This window comes from Solanum tuberosum, unplaced genomic scaffold (genome assembly GCF_000226075.1).
Source record: "Solanum tuberosum cultivar DM 1-3 516 R44 unplaced genomic scaffold, SolTub_3.0 scf00080, whole genome shotgun sequence".
In the NCBI taxonomy this organism is placed as follows: Eukaryota; Viridiplantae; Streptophyta; class Magnoliopsida; order Solanales; family Solanaceae; genus Solanum; species Solanum tuberosum.
This window is the reverse complement of record NW_006239007.1, coordinates 1,580,937-1,594,635: the sequence shown is the minus strand read 5'-3', so window position 1 is coordinate 1,594,635 and position 13,699 is coordinate 1,580,937. Positions and strand designations below refer to the sequence as shown.

At 35.2% G+C, this 13,699-nt stretch overlaps 1 protein-coding gene and 2 long non-coding RNA genes across 3 annotated transcripts in view; 2 read left to right on the top strand and 1 right to left on the bottom strand.

The window, feature by feature from the left end:
• Positions 1–686: 686 nt before the first annotated feature.
• On the top strand, positions 687–3,146 carry LOC102588563 (uncharacterized). The gene is made up of 4 exons (XR_001473371.1): positions 687–1,681; positions 1,763–2,083; positions 2,159–2,258; positions 2,339–3,146. It is a non-coding gene; the product is annotated as an uncharacterized lncRNA (long non-coding RNA).
• A 629-nt stretch (positions 3,147–3,775) lies between these two features.
• Positions 3,776–4,074, top strand: LOC107060440 (uncharacterized). The gene is made up of 2 exons (XR_001473372.1): positions 3,776–3,861; positions 3,948–4,074. It is a non-coding gene; the product is annotated as an uncharacterized lncRNA (long non-coding RNA).
• A 5,918-nt stretch (positions 4,075–9,992) lies between these two features.
• Positions 9,993–13,699, bottom strand: part of LOC102592110 (probable serine/threonine-protein kinase At1g18390) — a 10,774-nt gene continuing 7,067 nt past the window's right edge. Inside the window, exon 7 of the mRNA XM_006346624.2 lies at positions 9,993–10,282. Within this exon, the coding sequence (XP_006346686.1) occupies positions 9,993–10,282 (290 nt within the window). The remainder of the gene's footprint in view (positions 10,283–13,699) is intronic.

Genomic DNA, 13,699 nt, shown 5'->3' with positions numbered 1-13,699 from the left:
AGTATTGTTTAAGTTGTGTATGGGATTGGTCCCGAGTTTTGTACTCTAAAGTATTAGATGGTTTTGAGACATCATGTATAAAGTCTAGAAAGTCTTGCGCTTGCTATTTTTAATTAAATGTCTTCTTTGTAAAGAAAGTTTTTAATTCCTTATGGTTTTTAGTGTTTATGTGATGAATGAATGCTAAGAGGCTTGTATTAGACCTCTTCGAGGTCGAGTACGCCGGTTACGACTAGGGGGTGCTCTCGGGTCGTGACACTACTGAAGACATGAGGAGACACTATAAAAATCGCAGGGAAGAAGGTGTGTTATGCCACCCTTCGGATGGAGAATCATGAAAAATTTCATATCAAACTTATCCAGGCTTTGTTGTAGAGCCAAGAAATGTTAGGCTTGGTCTTTGTTCTGATGGTTTTACTCCTTTTGGCCAATCAGGATCATCATACTCTTGTTGGCCAGTGATTGTTACACCGTACAATCTTCCTCCTGATATTTGTATGACTGCCCCATATATGTTCTTAACATTGATTATTCCAGGTCCTCATAATCCCAAAATGAAAATTGATGTGTATCTTCAACTGTTTTCAACCGTTAATAGATGAATTACAACAGTTATGGAAGGATGGTGCAGTCACTTATGACATGTCCAAGAAATAGAATTTTCTCATGCGAGCAGCATTAATGTGGACAATTAATGATTTTCTTGCTTATGGCATGCTGTCGGGATGGAGTACAACATGTAAATTAGCTTGCCCAATTTGTATGGATGAAACAAAAACTTTCAGTTTGAAAAATGGAAGAAAAGTTTCTTGGTTTGATTGTAACCGGCAATTCTTGCCTCTCAATCATGAATTTAGAAGAAACAAGAATGCTTTTTATAAAGGAAGAGAGGAAAAGTCTAGACCTCCTCCCAGGTTAACTGGAGAACAAGTGTGGGAAAAAATTAAAGGATTTCCTAAGATTACTGAATTTGGTCCGCGCAACTTTTACGGTTATGGAAAATCACATAATTGGACCAAAAGAAGTATTTTTTGGGATCTGCCATATTGGAAGACCAATCTAGTTCGCCACAATCTTGATGTAATGCATATAGAAAAGAATGTCTTTGACAATATTTTCCATACAGTCATGGATAACAGTGAGAGAACAAAGGATAATGAGAAGGCAAGAATGGACTTGAAAGAATATTGTCGTCGAAGTGATTTACACTTGCAACAGAATGTTGATGGGAGATGGATTAAACCGAAAGCAAAGTTTACCTTAAATGACGACCAAAATAAAGATGTATGTGAATGGGTTCATGAGCTAAAAATGCTGATGGATATGCTTCTAATTTGGGTAAATGTGTTGATAAGAAACATTTAAAGTTATTTGAAATGAAAAGTCATGACTGCCACATTTTTATGCAATGTCTTATTCCAGTAGCTTTTGGTGCACTTCCAAAACCAATCTGGAAGCCACTAACTGAACTCAATTTATTCTTTAAAGACTTGTGCTCAACAGTATTGCGGGAGGATCATTTAAGGCAAATGGAAGAAAACATTCCATTAATCTTGTGTAAATTGCAACGAATATTTCCACCCGGTCTTTTTTATTCAATGGAGCACTTAATGATTCATTTGCCTTATGAAGCAAGGGTTTGTGGTCCTGTTCAATACCGATGGATGTATCCATTTGAAAGGTATACCAATATATTTTTAAAATGTATTATTTTTCTCGTGATTTTATTACATAATTTATTTATTTCATAATTTGATTGCAGGTTCCTAAACAAAATAAAGAAGACTATAAAATACAAATCTAGAGTTGAATGATCTATTTGCCAAGCATACTTGGCTCAAGAAATCTCATACTTTGCTTCCCATTATTTTGAATCTCATGTCCTATCTAGCAATAATAGAGTTGATCGCAATGATGATTTAATCACAAAAAATGCTACTCAACCAACTCTATCAGTCTTTAATCTTTCTGGACGAAGTTATGGAAAGAAAAAGGGCAATATTTAGTGGCTAGATGATAAAGAAGTTGCAGCAGCACAATTGCATGTTCTTATTAATTGTGATGAGGTTAAGCCTTTTCTCAAGTAAGTACCCACCATAGTGTACATATGATTATTATATTTAGGCTAAAATTAATTTACTAATTTAATTAAGTGCAGTTTGTATGAAAAAGCCTTGAGATATACTTACAATGATCTTACCGATGATATCATTGATAAGCAAATTGAAGCTGACTTTCCACGATGGTTCAAGGAATATGTATGAATTAATATAATCAGTTGTGAATAAAGAATATATCATTTGAAATGTATATCTAATATGATTTCTCTGTTTGATAGGTGAATAGTAATCCATAAGAGATCTGACAAGATTCTTATTTGCGAATTTTAGCAATGAGACCATTGAGACAGGCACGGTCTTGGCCTGGTTATTTCATGAATGGATACAAATTTCACACTGCTTCTTGGGGTGAAGGAAAAAGTACATATAACAGTGGGGTGTGTGTCAGTGGCACTGGACAAGATGGTAGCATAAGTGAATACTATGGTGTTCTTAAGGAAATTATCGAATTAGAATGGCCAATGGCACCATTTATGAAGTTAGTTTTATTTTACTGTGATTGGTTTGATACCTCTAAACACGGCATGAAAGTTGATATCCATTTTGGTATTGTTGAAGTTCGAAAAAGGGGAAGATATTCTAAATTTGACCCTTTCATCTTTCCCCAAACAACAACTCAAGTTTATTATGCAAGTCATCCTGAAAACAAAGGAGATACAGCTGATTGGTGGGTAGTTATAAAGACAAAGCCAAGAGGAGTTGTGGACAAAAGATATAATATGGAAGTTTATTACCAAGAGGAGCAATCACATGTTAGTGCAAGTATAGAGGATAATCTAATTGATTGCTTATGAGATGACCAAGTTGTAGGTGAAGAGATACATGGAAGTAATTTTCAACCAGTTGTCAGTGAAAATGAAGCTGAAGATGAGGAGACAACAAGTGAAGAAGAGGAAGATGAGGAAGGGGAAACAAGTGAAGAGGAAGAATTTTTTGATAGTGATGATTCACAAGATCACTTTCAAACCCAAGAACAGGATACATAGGATGATTGAGAATATTAGTTTGTCTATTTGTTTGTTTACTTACAATACTATATTCTGGTTTATAGAATTGTGATTTTTATATTACTATGACCAAAATATTTCTTGCATTACTTACCGTCTATTATCTGTTAAGTTGAGCAAAAATATTTCTTGCATTACTTTGTCTTGTCTTCATTGGTTTTATTATCACTATGTTTGTTCATGTGTTATTTATTGGTTACATTACTAATACATTATTTTATTGTTCTTTGTTTGTTGCAGATGTCAGGTACAAGATCTAAGAGAGTAAGACAACCTAACAGTAAAAGAGAAAGATTAAGTAAAAGAAAGACACGTTCAGTAGAGCGACAAACAGTTCAACTGCCTACCATAATCCCATCACGAGCCCTCCAATCTCATATCGGTTCACTTCATGTCAATGAATCTTCAATGCATCAACCTAATCTTGAAGTGAATCAATCTTTACCTTATAACTCTAAATATCGACCTCCCATAATCCCATCACGATTCCTCTATTCTCAAACTGGTTCACTCCATGTAAATGGGCCTCCTTTGCCTCAACCTAGTCTTGAGGTCAATCGATCTCAACCTTGTAACACTGAATCTCAAACTCAATCTAATTAGTCCCAACCTATAAATCAAGAATTTGAACAATTAATGTCACCACCGACCAATACGACTCCAGTCACCTCATCTAGTACAGTTGGCAATGGGGACAATGATCATCAAATCTGGATTGTACCTGAAGAGGATGGGTAATAAGACTAACTTTTAATAATACATTTGCTTAGCTGAATTGTTTATCTGTTTATATGTTCGATAACTACTGTATTTTATATAGGTTTGATCCTCACAAAATAGTAATTGAAGGCATTGCTAGTTGCATTCGTAGTAAATTTGAATTTGCTAGACCCTCATGGAAGAAGTTTCCAGAATCTACTCATGATATGTGGTTTGAGGAATTCAAGGTAAGGACACTATACACATATGATTACATCAAGTCATATGATTTTGATATTAACCTGAGTTACTGCTTATTGCCTTCACTGATTTGAGGGTTGGTAGTACTAGAAGTAACCCCTGTTGTTGGTAGTACTAGACTGGTAGTACCAGATGTGAGGGTTGGTAGTACTAGAAGTAACCCCTGTTGGACTCCTTGGTAATGTCCATCGTCTCTTTATTGCTTGAAGTACACTATATTTTAAAATGAAAGGATTGTTTGTTTGTGTTATGTCAGATAAGAGCTTGTTTCTGCATTTGTTCCAATTGAAATTTAATGATGTTGATTCTAGCTTCGAAAAACATTGTTTTGGTCCATTTGTTACCTGTTGGTCATTGTTGGTAAAATATATTTGCTTTTTTAGTGTTTACTGTGCCTTAGTGTAGGTCTAAAGTGTGCTTATTTTTGTTATAAGATGGTTGTTTTGGTAAAATATATTTGCTTTGTGTTGATACATGTCTAAATCACCACGTTTCTTTTTTCCTTTTGTCTCTTTATTAATGTATGCTAAGTGAATCAACATGGTACTAAGGCTTATTATAATGTTTTGTTTTGTTTGCTCCCTCATGTTATTCAATTTCAAGGAATAGAAGTGTCAGATTCCTAAAATAATTTATCATGAATTGTATCCCTTTATTGTTGAGTGGCAGTAGCTTCGTGCTTAAGTCCTGTTGGACTCCCTGGTAATGTCCCAAACTCTCTTATTTGAATCAAAGTCAATGTTGCAAGCCACTTCTTGTATTAGCTTGAATTGTTTGTATATTGTTGGTCTTGAATCTTTCTATTTGATATCACTATATTTTCTAGTATATCTACTTAATTACATTTTTCATAAAACTTCTCCCATCTTTATTGTGTTTTCTCACTTTTAGCTAGTTTTATTCTCTATCTTGATATATTGAAGATATGGTCACTGAATTTCTGTGGATTGTCTCAATGTGGTATGTATGTTGTTTCACTTGCTTTGTGTCTTGCTATTTTGTTATCGTGTTTTCCTTGCCTCAAAAACTTCTTTTTTGAGTGGAGGGTCTATTAGAGACAACCTCTCTACCCCACAATGGTAGGGTAAGGTCTTTGTATTTCGTATGCTCCCAAGATCCCACTTGTGTGACTACACTGAGTATGTTGTTGTTGTTGTGGTCTCAGGGTTGCAGAGCTTGATGTTTCATGATATTTTTGGACATGAAAACTTTAGTACTTTTAAAGGGTTATTGCAATTGAGGAATTCTTAGAAGTCCTTCGTGGCACTCGGTTAAGGTTCACAATAGAATTATTAGTGCATGTTGTTTGATTCACAATTTCATTCGAAGAGAGATGGAAGCTGACCCATTAGATGTGGAAATGGAATTCCACATGGAGAATCAACATGAACATGAAAATATTAATACAATTGAAGCATCTGATGAGTGGAAGCACTTGGAGGGATGAACTAGCTCAGTCTATGTGGAATGAAAGATTGGGAAATCAATCTTTATATTTTAAACTATGTGGTCACTTTTGGTGTGCTTATGCACTTTTGTTTTTGGTTTTCCGTTCACTGTAAAATGTAATAGCTTTTATTATTTTGTGAAACGAATGGTCAATCTTTTGTATGGCTCACATTGTTGTTTGTACAGACAAATAGTGAATCTCAACGTATATCTATTATTTTTAAATATAAGTAGTGAATTTGTATATATGTCTTCACATTATCCTTTTCCCAGATCAATCAAGTTGTATTACAATTTATTGGGTTATAATTGACATAATTTACTAGTAAGTTGTAACTTAGTATTACTTGTGATTTCATTTATAATTTACAGATTGAAATGGCTAGTTCTACTGCTGCAACATCTAACACGTCCAAAAAGAGGGCAAGAAAATCAACACCTTCATCTCGAAGGGTATGGACTCCAGAAGAGGAACTTACTCTTGTAGATGGATTAAAAGAATTGTGTGTTAATGGTTGGAGAGGAGATAATGGAACCTTTAGACATGGATATTTAATGGAAATTGGAACACTACATGAATGCTCGTCATCCTAACTGTGGGTTGGAATCTCTACCACATGTTGATTCTAAAATAAGAGCATGAAAAAAGAGTTATGCAACCATATCGTTACTAAAAAGTCAAAGTGGCTTAGGATTCCAATATAGTGATGGAAGTATCTTAGTTGATGATCCAAAAGCTTGGGATGACTTGATAAGGGTGATTTATATTTATTTTAAATCATCAGGGAATTGGTACTTATATTTTCTCTTGGTGAATGGATCTCTGTCTTTGGAATATTGTCAGTTACTTCATGTACTTATTCTTTATTTTCTTAGGTTGATCCAAATGCCAAGTCAATGAACTTAAAAAAATGCCCATTATTTGCTGACTGGGAAGAGATATTTAGCAAGGATAGAGCTACTGGAGAGTTTGCCGAAGAAGCTCAAGAAATTACTAATGGCACGTCTGTGGGATTTCCTATTGTTGTTGTCGAAGTAAATGATGCTTCAGGCACAAGAGAAGATCAAGCAGCTCAAGAGGAACCTAATGTATCAACTGGAGCAACACAAAGTCCATTTACTGCTCAAGTTGAACCTAATGAATCAACTGGAGCAGCACAAAGTTCATTCACAACTCAAAAAGGTAAAACCCACCAATCTCAGAAACAAGGTAATAATTTTAAAGCAACGTCTTCTAAAGTCAATGAAAAAGGTACATGCAAAAAAAGAAAAACAGTTGAAGATGATAATGAGACTGTTCTTAAAGGTTTGATGGAGGTGATGAAACAATTCACCGAAAGTCATGATAAGAGAATGACTTCTTTAATTAACAAGCTAGGAGAGCATGATATATATGAGATTCATGGTAACATATTTTCTATTATTGGATTCCCTACATTTGAAATATACAACTTAGATGAACGAGTCAAGGTAGCAATGGAAATTACTCAAGATATAAAGAGGATGTAATTCTTCTTAAGCATTAGTGAACTTGAATGTCACAGTATGGTATGGATGATTATTAATGATAAGCTTTGAATCACTGAATGGTTTTTGTGTAGCTATTTTGTAAGGGCTAACCATAATAGGATTTTTTGTTACCTAGTAGAATGTCCACAAATGTACATATATGTGAATGTTGTGGGCTTAAAGTAGGTTGTTTTTGTATGAAAAATGCATGATTAAGTTCAACATTAGTGTTTTTGTAAGTAGCCAACTCAGATTGCTCAAAACGCTGACCCAACTGGTAAGTTCATCATCTTCTCCAAGGTGTTTATAATTCCTTCTTCTCCGAGACTATATTGAACTTTTCTTTTCTCGCAGACTATTCAGCAGTTGGAGTAATCACAAAGGTCTAGTCAGAAATACAAAGTACTCAGATGTTATTATATCAACTTATTATATGCTGTTGGGGCCGGTATTCAACTTTTGAAGCTTGGTATTTGTCATGGAAGGATAATGTAACAAAAATAAGAGACTTCTTTTGAAAACAAATGTAATTGTATTTCTTTGTTGTATGTGCCAGCTTTTGTAATTGAACAATGAATTATGTAAGTTTCATTCAGTTTAAATGAAGATGTGTCTAATATTTTAACAATGAATTATGTGTGAGTGAATTCTTTCCTCATGAATGCTCTCTCATTTTAGCTTAATTTGTATTAGTCACGTAGTTGAGGTGCTCTAAAATAAAGAATATCACATCATTAAGAAAGCACTACCAAGTTGGAAGTGGCAGGCAAACTATAGTAATTGTCATAAAAACAGGGATTTGGATCCTTTGAATTGATAGTTGGTGAAAGTAGCATATTAACATTTTAAAGAGCAACTAATGCATTGTCAGTCAATATTCTTGGTAAAATGTGATCGGATGAGAATTCCGTCAGCGCGGTTAGATCCGTAAGGTAATTTCTGTTCTAGTAGGATGGTTGGTTTAGGTTTCGAGGCTTCCATTTTGAGTTTGTGCAATTAGGCATTTTACCTTGGAAATTTAGTCAAAGTTCGACTCAACTCAATATTCTTAGTAAAACGTGATCGGATGAGAATTCCGTCAGCGTGGTTAGATCCGTAAGGTCATTTTTTATCTAGTAGGATGGTTGGTTTGGGTTTCAAGGCTTCCATTTTGAGTTTGTGCAATTAGGCGTTTTAACTTGGAAATTTAGTCATAGTTCGACTCAACTCAATATTCTTGGTAAAACGTGATCGGATGAGAATTCCATCAGAACGGTTAGATCCGGAAGTTCATTTTTGGTTTAATAGGATGGTTGGTTTGGGTTTTGAGGCTTGCATTTTGAGTTTGTGCAATTAGGCGTTTTAACTTGGAAATTAATCAAAGTTCTACTTCAGTCAATATTCTTGGTAAAACGTGATCGGATGAGAATTCCATCAGAACGGTTAGATCCGGAAGTTCATTTTTGGTTTAATAGGATGGTTGGTTTGGGTTTTGAGGCTTGCATTTTGAGTTTGTGCAATTAGGCGTTTTAACTTGGAAATTAATCAAAGTTCTACTTCAGTCAATATTCTTGGTAAAATATGATCAGATGAGAATTTCGTCAACGCGGTTAGATCCGTAAGGTCATTTTTGTTCTAGTAGGATGGCTGGTTCGGGTTTCGAGGCTTTCATTTTTAGTTTGTTTAATTAGGCGTTTTAACTGTGATGTTTTGGCCAAATGGTTTTCCAACTATTGTCAAATCTACCAAGCCTATTTGTGTCATTAGTTGCTCAAAGTCTAACTTCAGAATTCATAACAGGATTACCATTCAATTGTCATTCACTCCTTAGAATTGCATTAATCTTCCTTTACTAACCAAAGGACGGATGGATTTATTAGCTCCATTGTTGACCATTTCAATTGTGTATGGTAGATAGATAGTTGTGACCCTTCATCACTTCTAATTAAATACAATCAGATACATTATATGCCTTTTTATAGATCTAAAATTTCATTATCTTCTAAGAGGCAGATCTTGAAGAACGCTCAATCTAAATTCTTTCTTTGAGGTTAGAATCTTTTGAAATCTTAATCTTTTCTTATGCTTTCTTGTTCTTCTTATCATATTGGTTTTTTTCTCTTGTAAATCTGGTGAGAGACAAATGCAATATAAGTGAAAATAATTGGCATTCCATCCAAAATAAGGGTATATATGTCCAATAGTATAATGGTAAGGGCATATACGACCCAATAGTATAACGAAGGATATATTTAAACCATATTTGAAAGTACAGGGTACATTTAACCCTTTTCCATTTGTTTTTTTTTGGTAGAAATCATGCTTTTTTATACCTTTTCTTAAAAAAATAATCTCATTTTATTTTGGTAAAATTCTACTGTTATGTTTCTCTATAATACTAGGTCTTATGTTGTACATTGATGTTTTTTCCCCTTAAATATAAACATACAAGTTCATTTTTCGAGTGTCTAAAAATAAAAATAAATTTCTCGCAATATCATTACTGAAAATTATAACAAAAGATTACATGTAAAGAAGGGTAAATCTAAATACTTATTACACATAATTAAACAAGTCAATGTAATAACATTTTTGTCAATGTCATCGCTTATTTACGTAATATATTCTTTTTGTATAGGAAATTTAATATATTGACATTTGACACATGCACTCACATAAGTTAAAACTAGGTTAATTAAAAAAGAGTAAATCAAAATTGTAGCATAAATCGTGTTAAAAGTAAGAATTAGCCAAAATGAGGAATAACTCGAATGAAGTTCAAGCATATCAAGTGGTTTTCAAGTTCTCTATAGTAAGCGTCCTAACAAGCAAAACAAGAATCACCACACACCTTAAATCCTTATTACATTCAAATCGCTAAACATGACCTGCCAAGCAACTAATGATTCATATTGAGTAATGTTTTGAGCATATAAAACCTCACTAAGCTCAAAGTAACTAATTAATATCAAGTTGCTCCTACCAAATTGGACAAGTTGGTAGAGACTTCCACCATATCTGGGCGTTCATTTGGATGCTCATTCAAACATTTTACTGCTATGTCTGTGATGCCATTAGGAAGCTCATCATTATCTTGTAGAATTGATTCATTCACTATTGATTTTTTTTCTCCTTGGAGTTCCCTAAGAATCCAGTGGTGCATTGCCATCTTCTTCTCTATACCAATGTAGCTATTGCCAATCAACTCCACAAGTAGAATGCCAAATATGTAAACATCAGCTTTTAAATTCTGAATACCTACAATAACATGCAGGATCATGTAATGTTAGTTATTTATTACACGATAAAAAAGAACAATCTTACACATCCAAAGATTAGGATAGATCATTGCAATTCAAGATTTAGAAAATATCCAATGAAATCTTAAAGTACAATGATCATTGCAATTCAAGATTTAGAGAATATCCAACGAAATCTTAAAGTACAATGTGAATGAATAAAAGTCATTTGTCCATCCTCTATCACTAACAAAAGGTAATAGAATAGAGATAGATACTGATGATTGAGAACAAAAGAACAAAACCACAACAGGTCAAACGTTGTGTTGTTGAGGCTTATTTAAGGCGTGTATAAGCCGAGCTTAGGGAGGGTGCTTCAACTCACTTAAACTCTGGTTAAGTATATGCAGGGTGAGCTAAGGTGTGTGACCCATTGCCCATGAGTATTATCTTGAATAAAGTGGTGGCACCTATAAATAAATATAACCGGCAAAAGAAGTTACCTTTTTTTTCTTGCATTACATATATGTTTGTACTTGGTTTCTTAATAAAATCCACACCTCCATTTCACTTAAAGCCCTAATAGACCTGGAGTGTTTTATTAAAAGCTTTTCACCTTCAAATGAAAGAACAAAGGAAATGACAATAGAAACTGATTCCAGATATCCTTGAGTACCAACCTCTGCCTGCTATATTCCAGATATTCCGGGTGTCTCTAGGACCATGAATACAACCAAGAAACTCACACCAAATTAATACTACAGATACAACTAATGAAAGAAGCAATGAAGAAATGGTTGAACCTAGAACATTGACCAATAGAGCAAGAATATTTGCAAGGAAATCAATTTGTCCAGAGCGACAAGAGAATGAGGAAAGTACAATATAATTACACACAATATTGTATTTTATGACATTAATCTAAACAAAGTAGAAAGAAGAGTAAAGCATATATTAAAGAGAACGAGAGGCATCTCAAACTGCAAAAAATCTAGGTTGTATGAAAGGGGAAAAATCATGTATCTAAAATGCCGAAGAGATCCTTTCCTCTTCCATTCATTTAAGGCAGTACCTGCAATCCTTCTATCTAGATATAGCCATAGCCACATGCATTCTAGATTGGGTTGTTGCCCAATCTTTCCCTTTTCTCATGCATTTTTTTATGCGAGAGAAGGCGAATACAATAAATGAATTCACACCTTGAAACTTGTAACTAGCAAATTCAGAAGTCACTAACTTGGAATTTGGATTATGATTTATTTAATTTTTTGGAAACATTTGTGTCATCTTCATGAATTCTATACCTAAATGGTTAAGGTTAAAATCAAATGATTCTCCCGTCAATCTAGCACCTCCGGCAACGTTTACAACACCCTCTCCTCCTCCCTTCTAATCTGATCCATTTCTCTTTCGTTAACCCTCTCCTTTGTTCTTATTTTCTACATTCTTTTTCTTTAACCAAACTTTATCGAAACACATCCATCTCTCTCAGCAGCTACCTTTTCTAACTTTTGCTTTTGCAAGTTTATGAAGTACTAAAAGAAGCATTATCTTAGTGTTGTATAAATAAACGGAATCCATTTTTTGCTAATTAAAACAAACTGTCACTCATCTATGCATTGGTCAATAGCAAATACGGGGACAAAAGGTTCTCATCTTCGACAAGTTAGATTAGCTGGTTTTTTTTTTGAATTGCATAGATTACTTTTCTAATTGGCATAGATCCCAAAACAGATATTCGCGCTTTGAATCATGTGGAAAATAACTTTTCTCTCAGGCACTAATATCGAGATGATTGTCTAGATTGATATTTCCTTCTTTCTTCTCCGGTGATCCTTCTGATCACCGGAAGCTACCTTCTCCTTTCCTTCTCTTTTTCCCTCCTAAAACTTTTCTAGAACTAACCCTCGATGGACGACACTATATACTTCGCAGTCGAATTTAAATCCTACGATGTCACACGAACACCCGGAACAGCAGGTGATTGGTATGACTGGACAGAAAGAAGCAGGAACTTCGTCACAAGAACAACCTTCAACGCCAAAGCATTGGAATGGATCTGTCAGACTCTACGGGAGGCCTCAAAAACAAAGGGGAATACGGTGCGAAGATGGAAGAAAAAGGATGCTTTCTCAGAGATTTATTGTGCCAGAAATTACAACAAGTATGGAAGGTACATTAGCTTGATAAACATCAAAGGCAGAAGAAGGGCAGTTATTATCATCCCTGAAATGACTATCAACTCAGGATGGTCAGGAATTGCAGAAAAGATTGAGAGATTTATCAGCAGCCATAAACACGTGGGGAACCGAGGAGTACATAGGTTGGTGGATAAGAACATACCGTATGCAGAAATTCTAAAGAGCATTAAATGGGCAAACAAGGGGAATATTGGTTCTAGGGAAGAGGGGAGATAGAATCTGCATTAATGATAATGCAAACTCATACAGTGAAGTTTTAAAGAAGAGCTTAGTGGGAAAATTTGTATATAGTAAAGGCGAAGCCCCAACCCTTGCAGATATCAAAAGGTGGACAAATGAACTTTGGAAGCAGACTTATGGCTTGAATATCTACGAGATGGGAAACGACTACTTCTTATTTGAGTTCTCCTCCATGATCACAGCAGAACAAGTAGTTGAAGGTAATTGGAGTTGGAGGAACTCTCCAGTGCTTTTCCAATGGTGGAATCCGACGATATGTACATCATTGGAGACAGAGAGAGCTAGAACAACATGGATCAAAATCGTTGGTATGCCCCTTCAGTTTTGGTCCCACGGGGTGTTCAAAGCCATCAGTGATTTCTGCGGAGGATGGGTCGAAACAGAGGAGGAAACACAACTACGAAATCACCTAAAATGGGCGAGAATCAAGGTCGAAGGTGATGGCACCAAAGTACCTAAAGAGGTCACGATAGACGATGGAAACCTCCAATTCACGATGCAAATCTGGACTGAAAGTCCTGCAAGGGTGTTCGCCGGAGAAGAACAGAGCCAAAAAATCCCTTCGAAAGTGGATATTACCTAACGGTCCAAAATATTTGTACCAAAGGATCGTGAGTTACATCGTACTTTGGACAGTGATATGTCAGCCACAGCTGGACAACCACGTGCAAATACAGAGACACGTGAGGAGGGTTCCAAGTTTAAATTAATGGGCCAAGACCGACTTGTAGGTCATGACCCAACAATTAACTTGGGCCTCAATTGTAAAGGTGGGCCGTTCATAATCCCTCAGACAAAGGAGAAAGCATGTGAGGGTCACGTGACTTTTAATGAAAGGGCAGAGCAATTGCAAGAGGTCGGGGAAGGCTCAAAGCCGCCGGAAAATTTCAAAGCTGGACATAGTATGCAGATACAACAGATTCATGATGTCGAACCAGTGTCTACCAATATGCCCGAAATTCGGCAAGATCAAGAGGGTGAGGCATCACAATGGA